Genomic DNA, 18,789 nt, shown 5'->3' with positions numbered 1-18,789 from the left:
TTTTAATTCCAAATCCCTAATGCAATTAAACGAGATATTTATAGTTTCTTGTATTAAGATTTCTTAATCATCTTCCCTCCACCTCGAACATCCACGTCCGTGCGAATGTACCAATTCCTCCTACGTCGAATGTAGGATCATAAAGGCCGTTGAAACGATGTTCCAAAACAGACATCATGTATATTGCTTGAAACATTTAGCTGATAACTTTATAAGACATATGCATTTTGTGTCATATGTTTGTTGTTGTACTGCTACCTAATTGTTTTAATCCTTTAGCAAGATATTCATATTGGCATTATTGTTTTATCTCCTCTTTGTTTTTTGTGGTTATATGATGCAGAGATATCTATCACGACTGAGCCTAAGACCTGTGTACTGTCCTTGCACCGAGCCATGCACCAAATTCCCAAACCATGTGCATGTGGTGATTGTGCGGCCAAGCTACTTCGCTCCAGTCCTTGCCCACGAACCAGGCACGAATCAACCCTCCTAGGTCTTATGGATGCAACCCAACCACATCACACCGTCTGCACCCTCGAAGAACCAAGGTCGAACCCTAACACTTGCAAATCCCATGATTTCGTTCGGATCTTTCTCCTCTCTTTACTAGACCTGTCCAACCCCATCTAGGACTCCTAGACAGCCTCAAATCATGCTCATACCATCGTAACCTGGCAGCCCTTTTTGCAACATCAAGGACGTGAGTTATATATCAAGAAATCCAAGATTTTCTATGCTTCAACCATAAAAATGAAAATAATATCATGATATCAGATTTTTCATGCAAGAATATATATTCACACATAATACGGCTTGAATGATGAGAAAATGAACGTGTAAGGTGTGCCTTTGCTTGATTCAAGCACGAATAATTGAGTCTAGACATGTAGGAGTGTTTCCGGAGGGACGGGGAACCCTTTGCTGTGATTTTTCCCTTCAAAGCTAGCATGAGACATCCTTTGGACGTGAGTGTGTGTGCGGATGATGCTAGAGAAGAGATCCCTAGTTTATTTTTATTTTTAACGTTAGATTTGTGGGGAAAATAGACTTAATTAGGAGTCAAGGCTTTGATATAAATACTTAGGCAGACATATAGGCCCAATAGTCCTAGTATAATAGGGCCATTAGTACGTTTGAAAATATCTCGTTTAGGAAAATTTAGAAAATATTATCTGAGTTTCCAAAAAGTCTTTATTTTAGTCGAAAATCGATTACCTATTTAAAATATGACTCAACATGTAAAAGTATCTCAAAATACATTATTTTCGAAACGTACACATTCATTATACCATATATTAAATAATTAAAAATAATTATTTAATAAAAATATTTTTCATTTAACCGTTCCCGGCCTCCGTTCCTCGGTCAAGCCTCGTATAACCTTGAAAACACTGATTTATGCATTCTAATATAAATTCCTATTTTTAATATGTAAACATCTCTATCATATTTAATTAATGCAACTAAAATAATTTAATCAGACATTAGCTTCATCCTCCGAATAATTTAGCCACTTGAATTTGACCATTTGAATAACTTTGTTTCGATGCCTTCTCTCTTGCCTATCTAGAATCTGTGTAGGACTTTCCTCATAAGACATATTTGGTGTCAACTACAAAGGCTCATAATTCAGTACATGTGAATGATTCGACGTATACTTTCGCAGCATCGAGATATGAAACACATTATGCACTACAGCTAGAATCGATAGCAAAGCCACACTATAAGCTAATGTTCTAATCTTCTCCAGAACCTCAAACAGTTCTATGAACCTCGGACTGAGTTAGTCTTTCTTGCCAAATATCATAGCACCTTTCATAGGTGCTACTTTCACAAACACGTGGTCACCCATTCAAACTCTAGTTCCCTTCATCGATTATCAACATAGCTTTTCTGACGACTTTGAGCAGTCTTAATTCTATCTTGGATTTTGACTACTAGATCTGTTGTATGTTTGACCAAGTCCGGCCCTAACTCTCCTCTTTCACCAACCTCATCCCAATGTATCGGTGATCTGCATTTCCTCCCATAAAATGCCTCGTAAAGAGCTATACTTATAAACGACTGGAACTATTGTTATAGGTGAATACCACTAGAGGTAACATAGATTCCCAGCTACCCTAGAAATCGATCACACAAGCTCGGAGTAGATCCTCCAGAATCTGAATCACGCTTTTGGACTGACCATCGGTCTGAGGATGAAACATTGTACTGAACAACAACTTCGTTCCCATAGCCGAATGCAGACTCTTCTAGAGATACAATGTGAACCTCACATCTCTGTATGAAATAATAGACACTAGAATTCCATTCAATCCGACTATCTCTCGAATGATCAATGCATGTAAATTTATGACACTCAAATTCACAGAGGAGAGATATTTTTCTTTCAACTCCTCCTTGAATGGATAGGCCCCCTGAGATTTGACAACATTATATACTCCTAGGAAACCACACACGGTCTCATTTTCAAATTCTTCATGTTTGTATAGAGGGTTGCTCTTCACATGCACATAATTCATCGTGGGCTCTGCGTTTTTATTGATGTTCTCTTACACAGTTGATTGATTTGTTTCATCAAGCACCTGATCACCCCTTCTTTATGGTAGTTTGAACCATTTCTCCTGATTGAGGAATATAATTTCAGGGCAATCAATGAAAATCACCAACATTTGAACTTCTTGAACCTTTTTTTTTGGATTCTTGGGTTGGTCACTCCCTTGATTCATCTATTTGTCATTAGCAGATAGCACTGAGATTGAACAATTGATGTTACGTGTCTTAGAACTCCCTATACCTTTTCTCATATCCTTGTTGTGGTTACTCTCATGATTAACTTCTTTGCCACTCGCTTTTTGGTATCCCTTGATGAATGAATTTCTTTTTCGCAATAACTTCTTCATTTGTGTGAGGTAGTATGTATATGTCATCATGATCGTGGACTGTTAAAGTTGGGAGGTGAGTGCCACCTGCCTTGCCATTCTTTGGTCCTTTTTCAATCTCATTGGGGTAGTTGCTCCCCCAACTTGCCTTCACAGATTTGTTCGTTGTCTGCTTCACCACTGCTTTCACATAGGCTAGAATACCATTGGCAAGAATCTTTAACACTTGTATTTTTTTGTTTTGCTTTGGTTCGAGGCTTCTGCATTCCCTTGAATGTACCATGACCATGATGTTGGCCTCTTCAATCTATTTAACTATGTTTTAAACATAAACTTTTTGTGCACTTTCTTCAATCATATCTTCTTTAAGGTTTGGTGAAACTTCCACTCCCTTCAGAATTTCCTCGTCTTTGACGGCATATCTCCGATCCCACTAGGTGTGCCAATTTTGTTTGCACAATTTCTTGAGTTGCATGTGTCAGGTGCTACAAGTACCAATTTGTGTGAAAAAAATAATAAAATCTAACTTATAACTATTCAAACGACATAAATCATAAATTCGATCGTTAGAACTAATCTCCTAAACTAATATGCACAAAAATAAAGGAAATTTATTGAAACGACAATGAAAATTGAAGAAAACAAACTATAAACACGATTTTATTATTATAAATCACTAGAAATATGAAATATGGAAATTACAATAAACTTGCAAAAATCTGGAATGATAAATACATAAAATGCTTGGAATTAAACTAAAAAGATAAATTACTTGAAGATGAAAACTAGATATTTTGCAGACAATTTGTAGAAATTGTGTTGTTGAGCGACTGAGTTCTTCTTCGTTTTGTGTCGATTCTTTCTTGTTCTCGCCACGATCTCCACCTATCTGCATGTCCTGATCTATTAAAACACTTTGCACTAATGAGCTTTTCTGACGTACACATTGTTTTAATTATTTTTTTTGGGCTTGTCCATTTTTAGACTAAATAAATTAAAATATAGTGCCAACAACACGATTTAATATTCAAGATTCTTGTCTCAATTATAGCCGACAAGTCAAAGTCGAACCATATACCATCGATTCTTGTTTTGAAAACAACGTGTTGTGGTTCATCAAGCTATCATATTCTTATGGTTTGAATCTTTTTTTGTATCCATAATTTCATATTATTCAAAAGGGCAAAAACTTGTGTGAGACGGTCTCACGGGTCAAATTTGTGAGACGAATCTCTTATTTGGGTCACCTATGAAAAAGTATTACTTTTTATGCTAAGAGTATTACTTTTTATTGTGAATATGGGTAGGGTTGACCCGTCTCACGGATTATGACCCGTGAGACGGTCTCACATGAGAGTCACTCTTCAAAAAATACACTCAAATTGTGTGTTTATTTTCCAAAATTATTGGTCTCGTGTGCATACGCCGCGTGCATGTCCAATCAATTTTTTTTAAAAAAATATTCTTATTAAAAAATTGAAATTAAAAATAAAATTATAACTTTTCTGAGTTTTAACAAGTTTAGATTTTTTTTATATACACAACTCTTTTCTAATAAGATAGTATGATATATAGATTGATGTTTATTTTATTTTTTGAAAGGGATACATGGATTTCAAGTCCTTTTCATATCCTTTTTTTTTTTTTGTAATTTTTAAGATAATAATGATTTATTACAAATTCTCGTCAACTGGAGCCATATAAAATTATTGGAGATTAAAATTAAATCTTCTGATGCCTACGTTTTTAAATAACTATCATATTTGCTGCATTTATGTTTTCCACTTTCACGAGCACTGTAAAATTCTAAAATACCATGGTCTTGGAAGTGAGTTGAAGTCAGATCAATAGCCTTCTAAACAATATTTTTAACAAATTACATTCAAAACTTTTGAATCCGACCCGATTGTCCATTCAAAATCATTTCTCGAATGATAAAAATCATTTCCGTGAAGGAAACAAAAGAGCTTCAAACACATGACCAAAGGTATATATAGCATCTATTGCTTTTTGTAAACTAATACACTATGACTTATCTCATCAAGAAAAGAAACAAAGCCCATTACACTCGTGAAGCCACTTCCCTCAACATCTTGCTCCTCTATAAGATAGTTCTCGAACACCGTTGCATCGTCCTGGCCCCCCCTGATAAAAATGAGCTTGGGAGTTATACTCCTCTCTTGCTTTAGCTTGTTGATCGTGGTTCTTAACAAGCCTGTGTTAGAGAGTAGTAAAATTGTTAGTGAGCACCACGGAATCCCGGTTTTCACATGTTGAAAAGCAGGGCAGAAACTAGATTTCGGGTATGGTTACCATGTTGGGAACATTAAAAGCTAGATCTTCAAAAAATTAAGCACAAAAAGTTGACTTTTAAAGTCGAGTGAGGGCATCGTGCTCTTAGTGTATTGATGGTAAAGTGATGAATGAGATGACTTACAGTCCTGAGGTGGAGGAAAAGCAATTGCAGGGTCAGCTGTGGTTGAGTAAAATACAATGAGAGTTGTAAATGCATCGAGGAAAAATATTGGGCTGCCACTTGTTACGAGTGCTGCACGACTCAAGGAATGGCGAGGAAACGCTTGTTTATCTGGAGTTTCATACGATGTCAACAGCGGATATATAGCACGGCTAAGTGACGAAGGTTCAATGACACTGAACAGACACTGGAGATATATTCTGTAGTCTGGATGAACTCCTTCTTCATGAAGGCGAAGAAGTGGGTTTCTTAGCAAGGCAAAGACTAAGCGGGGTAAAGGTTGCAGCTGAGGGCATTGGGTGAACGCAATGTCAACATTAGCGGTCGTCATACTTCCTCTCGGATATTCAGAAATCTTGCAAGCATCATCGTACTGAGCTGTAAGATTTACAAGCCACTCTTGAAGTGAACTCCGGCCCTCTCGAACTCCTTGCTCCAAAGAGGCCAAAATCACCTGAGAATAGTTATGCCGGATAAAAATGATAGGACCAACTGAAAGTAAACACTACAGCTAAAAGAACCGAAGGAAACTTGCCAAAACACGATCAAACTGGCTTGATGCAAAGAAGAGTTTTTAGAGGCAGAATTTTACCTCGTGAACAAGGATAGAAAGAACAACTTCAGGATCAACACTGTCATAAATCTCGTTGATGTTCCGTGCTGTTCCAAACTGTATGGTTCTGATTCTCAGTCTCCTTTTCAGGGAATATTTAGCTCTGTACACATTTAAAATGTTCAAGCTCGAACTAAAGAAATGGAGGTGTAAGAAGTGTAAGATTTGCACAATTCTCCACAGTCAGAAGGTGCAAGTTTAGCTGCAGTAGGGATAACGGAAATTTCTATTCTAGTTCTATCATCAGCTATGGGTTCGAATCTCATTTCATTTGATTTCTCAGAAAGCTTTAGCACATTTCTAATTCAAAGATAGAAATTGCTGAACTCTTCAAGTTAGTTTCTTAAGCCATAAACTTGGATCAAAAAAAATATCCAGCTTGTGTAGTTCGGTAATACTCACAATTTACTCAAGTATTTGTTAATTTTTGTTACATTGGACTACTCGTTCTGGGGTGGCACAGAAGATGAAAAGTACATGACCATGTGCGCTAGCCATATGGTGATACAATTTATTTTCTTGTTTCTAGCTGGTCAAGCACCTCTAGGTACATTCACTTTTTTTTAATCAACGGAATGATTTCGGGCCATATGAATGTTTCCCATCATTTGATTTTTTACGGTTACACTTCTGTACCTAAGAACAGCAGTTTGGAGAGAAGATTTCACTGAAACGAGCAAAGATGGTGGATCCAGAAACAGAATTGCCCAAAGCTCCTTGATTCTGTCTTTTTAAATTCTTCGCAATTTTCTGTGTTTCTGAATTTAGTTTTGGGCTAATTATTTTTATCTGGGAGTCAAGTAATGCTAATTCAAAATTATAATTTGATTTTTTTATATAACATTTTGATACTCTTTTCCAGTTCTAGGCATTGTTTCCCATTGGTGCGAGCGGAGCATCATGCAAAATCATGCACACCCGTGTTGTGCTTACAAACGTCCTGCCTTTTTGTAGGGATTGGTTCAAAGTTACATTTTCTGCGTTGCTGCAATTGGAACACATGCCTAATAATTTAGTTTAATAATAAGTTGAATACAGCTAACATAAAGGATCGAATTTGGCTTCTATTTTGTGAAGTTAGAATTTTAACGCCAAACTCGTGGATAAGCAGGTATATAAAGGACTGTATCATGATTAGACAACTCAAATGCACTTTAATATAAATGTCCAAACTAATAAAATGCATCAACAGAAGCATACCTACTTGTAGGGCTTGAACCTGAAATTGACTTTTCAATGGGGGGCACAACAACAGAGTATTGAAATGCAATCTGCAATGTAGGCATTTCTTGGCTGTGTCTGCAGGTAAAAATACGCACTAATCTATTTGCATGACACTTTTTAAAAAAAAGAAAAGAAAAGAAAAAAGAAAACAAAGAAGAAACTTGACACAATAAAATCGAGGAACCAATTACAGTTTTCCATCCATTCCAAGAAAAACATCATTTTATATGGTCCAAAGTTAGCACATGCTAGCATCTATGGCACGATAAAATGTTGCAAAAACTTTAGAAAGTTTTCTTGTTTCAGTGTTCAGGAAAGGACGCGGTGGGTGGGGATTGGTATAATGACAAGAGTCTAGACATTTCAAGGTTTTTTCATGAGCTTTCCCTTTCTCCTGAAACTCACACATTGCTAGAATAATGCGTGCCACAGATCATAGAGGCACATGCTCCATTTATGATTGATAGAATGTAGGTAAAATTCCCTTGGCATTCCACTCTAACTTCTCTCCACCTTCACCAATTAGAACTACATGGTGAGCATCTTCTCCATCTAAACATACCAATGATAATAGAATGGTTACTCTAAGAATGTTTGACTGTCTTACCAAACTGCCATCCATCTAAACGTGGGAATACAAAAAATGAAACCTTGGTTTCAGTAGAAAAACACACATTGCAACAACTCAAGCTTATCCAAAGTGGGTAAAGGGATTTTCTTCAGAACACTAGTAACATGTTCATGATGGGAGGGAGTGGATAATGTGCTGTTTCTGGATTGTTACTGTCTCATTTTTTGGTTCTCAGTACCATTGTTTGCTAGTCAAATCGTACTGTTAAGCAAAATAATCTATCAGGCATTTGCTATCATCTGAAAATGAATCATTCATCGGGAAAAAAAATTCAATCTGCACTCTATTGCAGCATTGTTTTAAGGAAGTGAGGAATAATCAGCTGACTTTGATTGTTCCAAACACAACCAAAATCACTACACCAGAGGAATAATGAACAGGAGAAAGAATAAAGTATTTCTTTTACCTGGGGAATCCACTGTCATTCACAAAATCAAAATCATATGCATATGTGGCAAATGAGTCACAGCAAATAACATGCTGAACGTTTTCATACTGTGGATCAGGAAAGAAATGCCCATACTGCAGCATAAAATTGCAAGTATTAATATCTAAGTGAAGGAAAAGAAATAAAAGTCGAAAGATTCAGACTTACCAAATGGCCAAGCTTAAATTCAGAAGATGTCCTTACGCGCATAACACAATTGAACGCATATGGACGACTTAACATACGGTACCTGCAATCAGATCATGAAGATAATATGAGTTCACAAAGAAGGTGAAAAAGAAAATACCTTAAATCCAGAACAGGTAAATACAAGGATTTAGTTCATTTTGTACCCAAAAAATCAGGTGCATCGACCAAGTATTTGGACAAAAACGTACTTAGTATACCCTTCCCAAGTTGCAAAATCATTCTTGAAGTAGGTTTTCGACACTCACATGTCCTGAGGAAGTGTTGAATCATCGGTACTTGAATATAAAAATAAAGAGCCTCCACTGTCAATACTAAGAAATTTCAAAGATGCCAAATCAGTGTACTCATTCGTCACAGCAAATAGATCCACGCAAATGCCAGCTTGAACAGCAACAGCAGCCTGTTTGATATACGTCAACAATTAATGTCCAACAAACTTGGCAACAAAATATCTCCATTAGATCGCAATAAGTACCAAATCCTTATAAAATGGAGTCTGCTCTGGGAGGAGAGCACGATCTGCGTCTTCTCCTTTGCTAGCATATTGCTCACCATAGCGTCTTGTGTCTAGCTGGCCAAGACCATAATCTGGAGGGCCAGATAGAAAGGCAAAAACTCTGGCTGCTCTTCAATTTAGTGAAACAAACAAAATGAAAATATTAGCGAACTTTTTAGCTGCTGAGACAGATTAAGATATAATATAAAAATTCTCAACTGAGAGACATTCATGAATAAGAAAACTAGCCAATTTGTGACAATATACAAAGAGATTCAAAATAATCTACATTGCCATGGTACCTAGTGCATAGGTATTTCCATATTCCGATCCAAGATATTTCAGGAGAGCTTCCATTGCAACTCCAAAACCTCGCCCACCAAGTAACACCCCATCTACTACTTGACCCGCAGCTGTTGTCCGTTCCCATGAAGTAGTAGGTTTTAGAGTTTCAAGAGCAGATGCAATACGATCCTTGCACGTGTCAACCTACAACAACGTTAATTGAACATCGGCTTATCGCATCAAAATTTTGAGCTACAAGTAAAAGAACTAACAATTTAAAGCCAACACTAAATAACCATTAGAGAGAAAGCTTCATTGCATGGAAAAATCAGCTAACATACAGGAGCCAAAAATGAAAATAATGGCATGACATCTTCAAGTTCCATTGCGAGACCAACATGAGAATCAGGGTGAATAAATACATTCTTCACCACTGGTATGGGACCCTGAACATCATATAAGCCTATTTTATGGCTGAACGTTGCAAGACCAAAAAGCGATTCAGGTGCTAGAGCTGTAAAAAAAACCAGATATATCAGAATATCTACTTATTATTATAGCTCGTACATGCAATAAGATGACATACCTTCCAATGCCGCTAAGAGGGCACTTTTAGTAAGTTCTAAAAATTCTTCAGACGCTGCAAATTTTACACAATTCAGTGAATTAGAAGAGGCAAATAGTTGGTTAGCGGTTCATGGATTAAGTTAAAAACCACAAGCACTTTACTTTCACTTCTAGCGCCGATATCTCATTTCATGGATTCGGGATTTGTCCCAAAATTAGGTCCCACGACGAAATGAATAGTCGTTGAAGCCCTATGATTAGGAATGTAAACGAACCAAACCGCTCACGAGTTATTTGAAGCTCGGCTCCGTAAAAAGCTCGTTCGAGATCGTTCATTAATATTATCCAGCCAAACTTTAACTTAAGGATATTCGGCTCGCGATTTCGGATCGTTTATCTTTTTCGAGCTTGGCTCGTCTACATATTCGTGAATGTGCTAATTTATATGGCTCTCAAGCTCAAGCTCTGTTCATTTGTTGAGTTGGCGACTAAAAATAATAGCACTAATATATTTGGAATGATTTGAACACAAGATCTTGTTAAAAAAAGATGAATTTAAGTTATTTAGCTACAACTCATTTTTAAATTAATTTGCAGATCATTATACTAAAAAGCCCTTTCAAACACAATACATAAAATAACATAACAGAAATTCACCAACTTATCATGTTTTTCAACCCAAAATTTACACCAATAAGCCATGCGCTTGAGTGAATTTACAAATTATTATAATAAAATATTATTTAAAAAACTAGCATAATCAATAAATAAAACTCAACAAAACATAGCAGATAATTCAATTAAAAGGACTGAACACATTAAAATAACATGAACTTGTAATATTAAGACGATTGCAAATTTAAGTAAACTTGTATATATTATGTCGAAACATTCTTTAAAAAACTAACATAATAAAGAAATAAAATATAATAAAATCTTAATTAATGGAATTATCACATTGACATATCTAGAAAAATTAATTACATAATAATATATAATCAGGAGAATTCATAGAATAATAATATAACTTTATAGGTTTAGAATAATAAAATTAGACTTATCATTATCAAATAAATTGTAACTAAATTTTAGTATGATTTATGAACCATTTACAATAAATAACTTTAAATCGATAAATTTGCTAAAACTAAGATATTTTAGAATATAATATTTTAAATAAAGTATATCGAATTTATATTGATAAAAGAACTAAAATCTAAATTCTAGGATGGTATATTATGATGGTTGATTAAACATTTTATATACTAAATTGATACGTCATTCGACATTACTAAATATTTTAAGCTAATGATATCCAACTTATTATGATTAAAAATTTGAAAGAATTCACTCTTTTTAAATAAAATGAATCTTATTACGTCATGATTGATAAGAGTTATGTGTTTAATATGTCTAATGAATGATGATTCAATCACTAAATTTTCTAATGCAATGAAATAACTGTCGGAGTGCAATAATTGTCCTTGCTAGGTAGAGCAATAGAAAAACGTAGCATTTGAGGTGTTGTAGTAGTTTAAAATATTTGAGTTGCACAATTACCACAAAATATAAGTTTTGGTAAAGCGACAAGTACTCAGTCCTACAATTGTTACCAAAGTCAAAGTCATGTATTCGATTTTCATTGATTACAAAGAGTGCAATTACTGGGAGGGAGATTGTTGGGTTGCCATAATTGTCCTTGCTCAGCAATCGAAACGTCGTGGTTAAGATTTTGTTGAAATTTAAAATATTTGAGTTGTACTGTTACTACCAGTTATAGTTTTGGTAAAATGGCAAGCGCTCGCTCCTACAATAATAATTCAATTTAAAACATCTAAAAAGAATAGAACTATATATAATGAATGATATTTTAAACTTTTAATAAATGAAATTATCTAAATGAAACCTATTAATGTATTGAAAATAACTACTGGGATCATACTTATATTTTTATTTATGAATGAAATAACTATTTAATTTAAATATATAAAAAAAATTAGAATCATATACAATGAATCATTATTTTGGTAATTAAAATTAAATTATCCAATATAAATAGTTAAATACTAAAAACAAAATGAAATTATCGAACTCAAGCCGAACTCGAACATGTTCGAACTTTTCTTTTGGCAAACTCAAGCCAAAATTATTTTGATCTATAGTTCGTGAACAGCTCGTGAACTTCTATTTAATATTTTTATGTTTCTATTATATAATATAATAAATATATGTTAAATAATACTTAACTAGCTCAGGCCTAGCATTATCATCTCAATCTCACTAACGTTTTAAAACTCTGAACCCTAAAGAGTAAGCGCCGCTTCTTCTTCTCTGTTCACGCGGCCTCTCTCATCGCCTTTTACATTGTTCTCCGCCACTTCTCCTTTAGAGTTCCAAACATCTCTTCATTGCTTGGTGTGCTCTCTGCTGATTATCATAGGTCAAAGCTAAAACCCACATTCGTCACCAGCGATTTCACCGATTTTTGCTTCGCAATTTACATGATTTCAGAGCAACCAACAGTTTGTCAGCGATTTGACAGATTTGGAGGAAAACATGCTTGAAAATTCTCTTTTTATTATGGGCTGTCCGGTTGTTTAACAGATTTATTGTTAATTGGTAGTATATCATCGTATTTCTATGTAATTGTGCTTTTTATAATTATTCTGGAACTATATTTCGGAACCAAAATCGAGCTTAAAATGGAGTTTTTGTTCGAGCTGGTAAACCTAGCAATGGCTGAAAAATCTCAAATTTGAGCTTGAAAATTTCGAACCGAGCTCAAACTCGAATTCTCTTACGGATCAAACTCAGCCGAGCTAGATTCGGACTCGCTAAACATGATAAACGAGCTTTTAACGAACGAGCTCGAGATATTAACAAGCTTAATAATTTCAAAATGAGCTCATGATAAAAGCTCGAATCGAGCTCGAACCGAGCTCAACCTATATAAATATTAAATGAGCAGAACTGGAGCCGAATAGTCTCGGCTCGGCTCGGCTAGGATCGTTTATTATCCATATCTAAATGACTAGCTTTGAAGCCAAGATTTGTTCCCAATGAATAGGAATTTCTAGAATAAGATTCAATAGATGGGCAAAGAGCTCCAATAGCAAAGTCCCAAATATAACATCATATTTGTCCTAGATTCATCCCCATATGGAATAGCTGGAAAAGGCAAGATTATCAAGAAGAAGGGAACAACAATCGTCATCAGCTAATTGAAGATGGACATTCGAAAGGAGTTTATATATGTCAGATTCATGTTCTATAACAACCGAACCGATACAATTGGATGAGTGCAATTTTATTTCTGTCACCATTCATTTTTATATTTACAATGAAACTCAATTAACATTAATGGATATAAAGGACTTCCAATAACAATGTGGGTATATTCCTAACTCTTCTATCTTCTAGCCAAAAATTGAGCACATAAATATGACAGATCAAACATATGGTTTTCATAAAATAAATTTCCATCAGCATAATTGCTCTCATCATTACTGTACGTTCAAGCAATCAACAAATAAAACCCCTTTCACACATTCAGTTCTAAACCATATCAAAGAGAGTAGAATCTCAGTGTTACCAAAAGATAATGAATACGAAATAACCTAGAGCAGTTATACATTACCACAACTTAAAACAAAATCTTACAAGAGAGGTCAACTGCGGCAACATAGACTGGCCTTGGCTGCATTTCTTCTGATTCTTCCACTGCCACCATAAAACAATCAATAAAAAGTTGATCAACTACAAGACATAATACATGGCTACTGTTGTAGGGTCATCTCAACAATCAATCTCGGAAACCCCACATGCAAGGTGAGCATGCACATATTCATGCAACTCTTTCCAATAATATCATTAATATATTACTGTATCCCAATCTTTATTCTTTACACACTATATCAGCAAATACGTAAATCAATTTATGCATGTGAAATACGCTCTCTCCAATGACAGAAATATTAGAGCCAACCTAATGTCTTCTCTAGCAATGCAAATTGTTGCCACATCGTTCGATGCCTTTACAAATAGATAACATTGCAGCACACAAGTGAACACCAAGAAGTACCATAGATTCAAACAACCAAATATGTCCGAAAAACAAGTATAAAACAATCTGATAATGTAAACCCTGTTTATGCTAGATCAATATTGAAAGAACAATATGTACCTTATCAGATCTCATCAAGCCAGAGCAACAGACTGACAACACAGCGACACTTAATGAACATCTTATAAAATGATACAATCCCACACTACCTAGTGGCAAACAAGCATTACAATGGGGTTAAAGTGATCAGCTATAAAGCTGAACAACTATTAATGGGAAAGATATGCAGCGTTGCATCTGCCTTTCAAACGACAAAATGTACCAATGCTACAGAACCATGAAAATTGCTTTCCAGCAAGCAGCACAACAGATTCCTGAGTCCACCAGAACAATTCACACCTCACCCTAACGGAATAAAAAACAATCAACTCTGCATATAGAACCAACACTACGAAATTGCACCCTCATTTGTACTGAGCAACACTCGTAACCAACTCAAATTACATAAAATGAACTGAAATAAAGAGTTGCAAAACGAATGATGCAGTAATTACGTGGTATCTCGAGGTCAACAAAAGACGACATATTTTCTGGGCATGAGTCCGGAAGTGAGTATCTAGCTATAGACTGAGCTGAAAGCCCATTTAGTGTGCCGCAGAGTACGCAGCTCCATGACCATTGATCCTGATCACAGTAGGTATTGTAATAGCCCCAGCAATTCTCGCAGCGCGGTAACAACTCCCCGCCGGATCCGTACACCGGCGGGTTCCCGTTCTCATCCTTCGCGGTGAACGGCATCAGCGTGATGCCCCACGGCAAGCCGCACTCCTGCTCCCTCGGGTCGGCTGGAAACCGGGTCATAGTCGCCCGAACCGCCATTGCCGATCCGGATTGTCTAGAACTAGTATTATATCCGTAAAATTGTGAAAAGCAAAATTGAATCCAAGCTAGGGTTTATTCCAGGTTTTAATTAAATAGGGTTGGCACGATGGCGCAAGATAGTTTATAAAACGGCGACACTTCACAACTGCAATCGGGGGGAGCGGTTCGGATTTTTTTGAGTCAATTTTTTTTTTTTTATAAAGAAATAGGGAGTGATCCGGGCCGTTCATTAATGTCTGCACGGACAAGATGAAACAAACCAGGGAGGAGAGCAACACAACACGTAAGAAGAGCCAATAGAAAATCGCCAATTCGGTCTCAATTTTTTTTTTTTTTTTGTCTTGAGAAGACATCCACAACAATAAACATATTTCTCCCAAATATTTTAGCACTTGCCATCTAGTCATGTATAAAAAATTTCACTGCTCAAATATTTAAATATTTAATTAATTTGTATAAAAAGAATATGTGTTGAATAATTATATTATTTTGTTATTTTTACAGATCCGATAAAACAAGAATAATTTTGACTAGAAAATGAGAATCAAATTATTCGTAAAGATGTATAAAGTTGATTTAAAATGTATATAATATTGAAGAAAAACATGAGATAAAATTCTACTCACAATTAAGATCAAATTGAGCAACATGTGAAAATGATGTCAATGGAATTACTGTTTTACCAAGCTTGAATGGTACCAATGAAATTACAGTTTTACCAAGCTTGAATATTTTGACCATAACTGTCAAAATCCTTGGTAAACGAATAATAAAATTTACCACAATTCAGAAAACTTAATTATGAACAATATTTGTTTTATGTGGAAGCATCAAATCGGTTGAGAAGATTGTCAAAAATGAAGTGAAAGATGCAATAAATATTTGAGTTATTCACGAAGAAAAATTGCATCAATTATATATAAAAAATATATATTTTATTTTTTCTTGTCTCCCCAAATCGACATATAAATAAGAGTGTATTGTGATGGAGGAAAACATCCCTCATTTTATGAAATAACTTTGATATCATAATTTTCTTTCTTTATTTCTTCACTTTAATAAAATTATCATGTTAAGTATATATTTTAAATTCTTCATTTCTATCATGGGTAGCAAATCTCCCAAAATTGATATGAAAAGGTGAAGCTCTTGGTATCATAATAAAGTAATGATCTTTAGTTATATTATTTAATCTTTATTAATTATTTAAATTTTTTTAGTATCTTTTATTAAGGAGTTTTATACCCTACTTATACGAGGAAGTTTTGATTTATTGTAACTATATGTTACACTAAATTATTGGTATTATTTAAATATTAGTTTGATATTACCAACAATTTAAATGGTTACCTTGATTTATTATATATGAATATTATCATAATATTAAATTCTTAGTACCATTTAAATGTCAGTTTTATATTATCAATCATTTAAAGCGGTTACCTTGATTTGGTATTTATAAATATATAGCTCTATAAATACTTGACAACATTAAGTTTTTATGTAATTAATATATGAATAAGAGAATAATATAATATAACGATATAAATAATGATTATTTAGTATATTAGAAGCATTTTACAAGTGGATCCCAATTATGTTCGTTTATTATAACTTTATTTAAATATCAAGAGTGAATCATCTAATCTCGACTATTTAATTTAAAATTTTGATCAAATAAAAATCAGCATTTAAGGCTAAAATAAATTTTTATAAAAAAACAAAAAGACATCATATTTTTTTCTAATGACCTTAGCCACATATGACATTCAGACTCACTGAATTATACTGCTTGTGGACAACCTGCTCTTGGGAGTGTAACAATCAAAGTTGTGACACTCATCGACAAACTCTTTAGAGATAAAATTGGCCACGATGTGGAAGTATATGTGGATGACATTATGATCACGACAAGAGCATTCAAAGATCATATCGCTGATTTGGAAGAAACCTTCTTTACTCTTCAAAATTACCGACTGAAGTTGAATATGGACGAATGCACTTTTGGTGTCAAACAGGTAAATTCTTGGACTGTGTAATTACTCGAAGGGGTATTGAAGCCAATCCGGAGAAAATTCAAGCTCTGGCCACTATAGGATCACCGCGAAATATCAATGAAGTGCAAAAGCCGAGGGGGCGGATTGATTTGTTCTTTATATTTACTTTCCGACCGGCTAACACACCTTTCTTTTCTTGAAAATTTCCGAAAAGTCTCTAATTTTGAATAGAGCCCAAAAAAAGAACAAGCTTTCCAAGAGTTGAAGTTTTATTTAGACAAACTCTTTGTCCTGAAGAAGCATACCTGGGTGGGGGTGTTATATGTTTATTTGGTTGTCACATCCCGAGCGCTTGGTCTTGGTCTGAATAGAAGGTTCTGATCACCAACCAATCTACTTTGTTGGTCATGCTCTGAAGATGATCGAAGATATGATATCCATTGATATCTAACCCAAATGGCCCTTCCTATTGAGTAGAAAAGAAAATAGGACATCAAGAGAAGGACTGTTCGTTTTTTCCTTCTACACAAAACTTTGTACAAGAATTCTTTCTCCCGATCCTCTCTTAAAATATTTAGAAGATGACGAGATCGATTGTGTGTTGAGAGAAATCCATTAGGGTTTTTATCGAAATCATCTGGGCAGCATGGATCTAGCACGAAAAGCCCTACTGGCTAGGTTTTTCTGATCTACTATGAAGAAAGATTATATGTCCACTGATGAAGAAGTGTCAAATTTGTTATCGACATGCTAATTTGTGGTGGTAACCAGTCGATCTCATGAAGGATGTTGTGTTGTCGTGTCTCTTTGATCAATGAGGTTTGGAGAGTGTGGGACATTTTCCTATTTCGATTGAGCAAATAAAGTTTTTGTTTGTAGCAGTCGATTTTTTTTCCACGTGGATAAAATTCGGACTAAAAAGAAGTGTTAAGTTTCATCTAAAAAACATTGTATGTCGCTTCGGCATACCAAGAAGACTTATCTCGAACATTGTAAGGTAGTTTTGTGGGACAAAAGTACAAGGTGCGGAGAACTGAAGATCGAGTAGGTCTTCATGTCAGTAGCCTACTCGTAGAGCATCTTATGTCACTGAGCATCTTAGCCTACTCGTAGAGCATCCTATGTCACTGACAGAATTCGAGATATTCTAGGTTTGTCAAGACCCCTATATCAACAATGTTTTAGAAGATATCTGGTGAAATATTGTTCACCGAGTGTAAATCTCATTGTGAAAGGTGATAAATTCAATTTTATCCAATACACGAAGAATGATCTAGAACGATAACAAATGAAAAACATTTCTTATGATTATGTTGTGGAAGCTTAATGTAAGCTCAAGTTTGCACTAGGTCTGAGATTGCATTTGTTGTTGGGATGTTAGAAATATATTAGAGTAGTCAAAGTTTAGACCACTTAGAAATTTGCAAAGAAAGTAACGAGGTACCTTCAAAGGACCAAAAACTATATACTTATGTCATACGAGTTATACACTTGGAAGTAATTGACTACTTTTATTCAGACTACGTTGATTGCATTGATTCACAAAATCCTCTTCATGATATATTTCATGCTAGCCGATGGAGTTGTATATTGGAAAAATGCAAAGCAGATATTGATTGCTACTTCCACTATGAAGTTGAGTCCATATCTTGTTTTGAGGCAATCTCACATAGTGTATGGTAGAAAGTTTCATATCGAGATTAGAATTGTAGATTTTATATCTAGGCCATTAAGGATATATTGTGACAATTCAACATATGTTTTTATGACTAAAAATAATAAAAGTGTTATTCGAAGCAAGCACATCGACATTAAGTATTTAACCATACCCATAAGAAAACATATTAAAGATAAGACAATGGTTATCGAACTCATTAGCACTGAATTGATGATGGTCGATCATTTGACTAAAGGCATACCATTATCGAAATTTAAGGATCATACAAAAAGAATGATGCTTAGTTCTTTTATGTAGTTTTGTTGTAAGAACGATAATGAAACTATGATGCGATATTTCTCATATGTATTTTGTA

The 18,789-nt window shown here is 34.8% G+C and overlaps 1 protein-coding gene across 1 annotated transcript; it reads right to left on the bottom strand.

Moving 5' to 3' along the window:
• Nucleotides 1–4,714: 4,714 nt before the first annotated feature.
• On the bottom strand, nt 4,715–14,901 carry LOC140834077 (protein transport protein SEC23 D). The gene is made up of 13 exons (XM_073198701.1): nt 14,432–14,901; nt 13,475–13,534; nt 9,834–9,887; nt 9,589–9,761; nt 9,265–9,451; nt 8,942–9,087; nt 8,712–8,866; nt 8,425–8,506; nt 8,236–8,351; nt 7,175–7,273; nt 5,954–6,077; nt 5,323–5,815; nt 4,715–5,100 (listed from the first exon to the last, which is right to left on the bottom strand). The coding sequence occupies exons 1-13, from the start codon at nt 14,754–14,756 to the stop codon at nt 4,886–4,888; spliced, it is 2,229 nt and encodes a 742-aa protein (XP_073054802.1). The 5' UTR covers nt 14,757–14,901; the 3' UTR covers nt 4,715–4,885.
• Nucleotides 14,902–18,789: the final 3,888 nt, after the last annotated feature.

The sequence above is a fragment of the Primulina eburnea genome, chromosome 6 (genome assembly GCF_022965805.1).
Source record: "Primulina eburnea isolate SZY01 chromosome 6, ASM2296580v1, whole genome shotgun sequence".
Lineage (NCBI taxonomy): Eukaryota > Viridiplantae > Streptophyta > Magnoliopsida > Lamiales > Gesneriaceae > Primulina > Primulina eburnea.
This window is presented reverse-complemented; position numbering and strand designations above follow the sequence as displayed.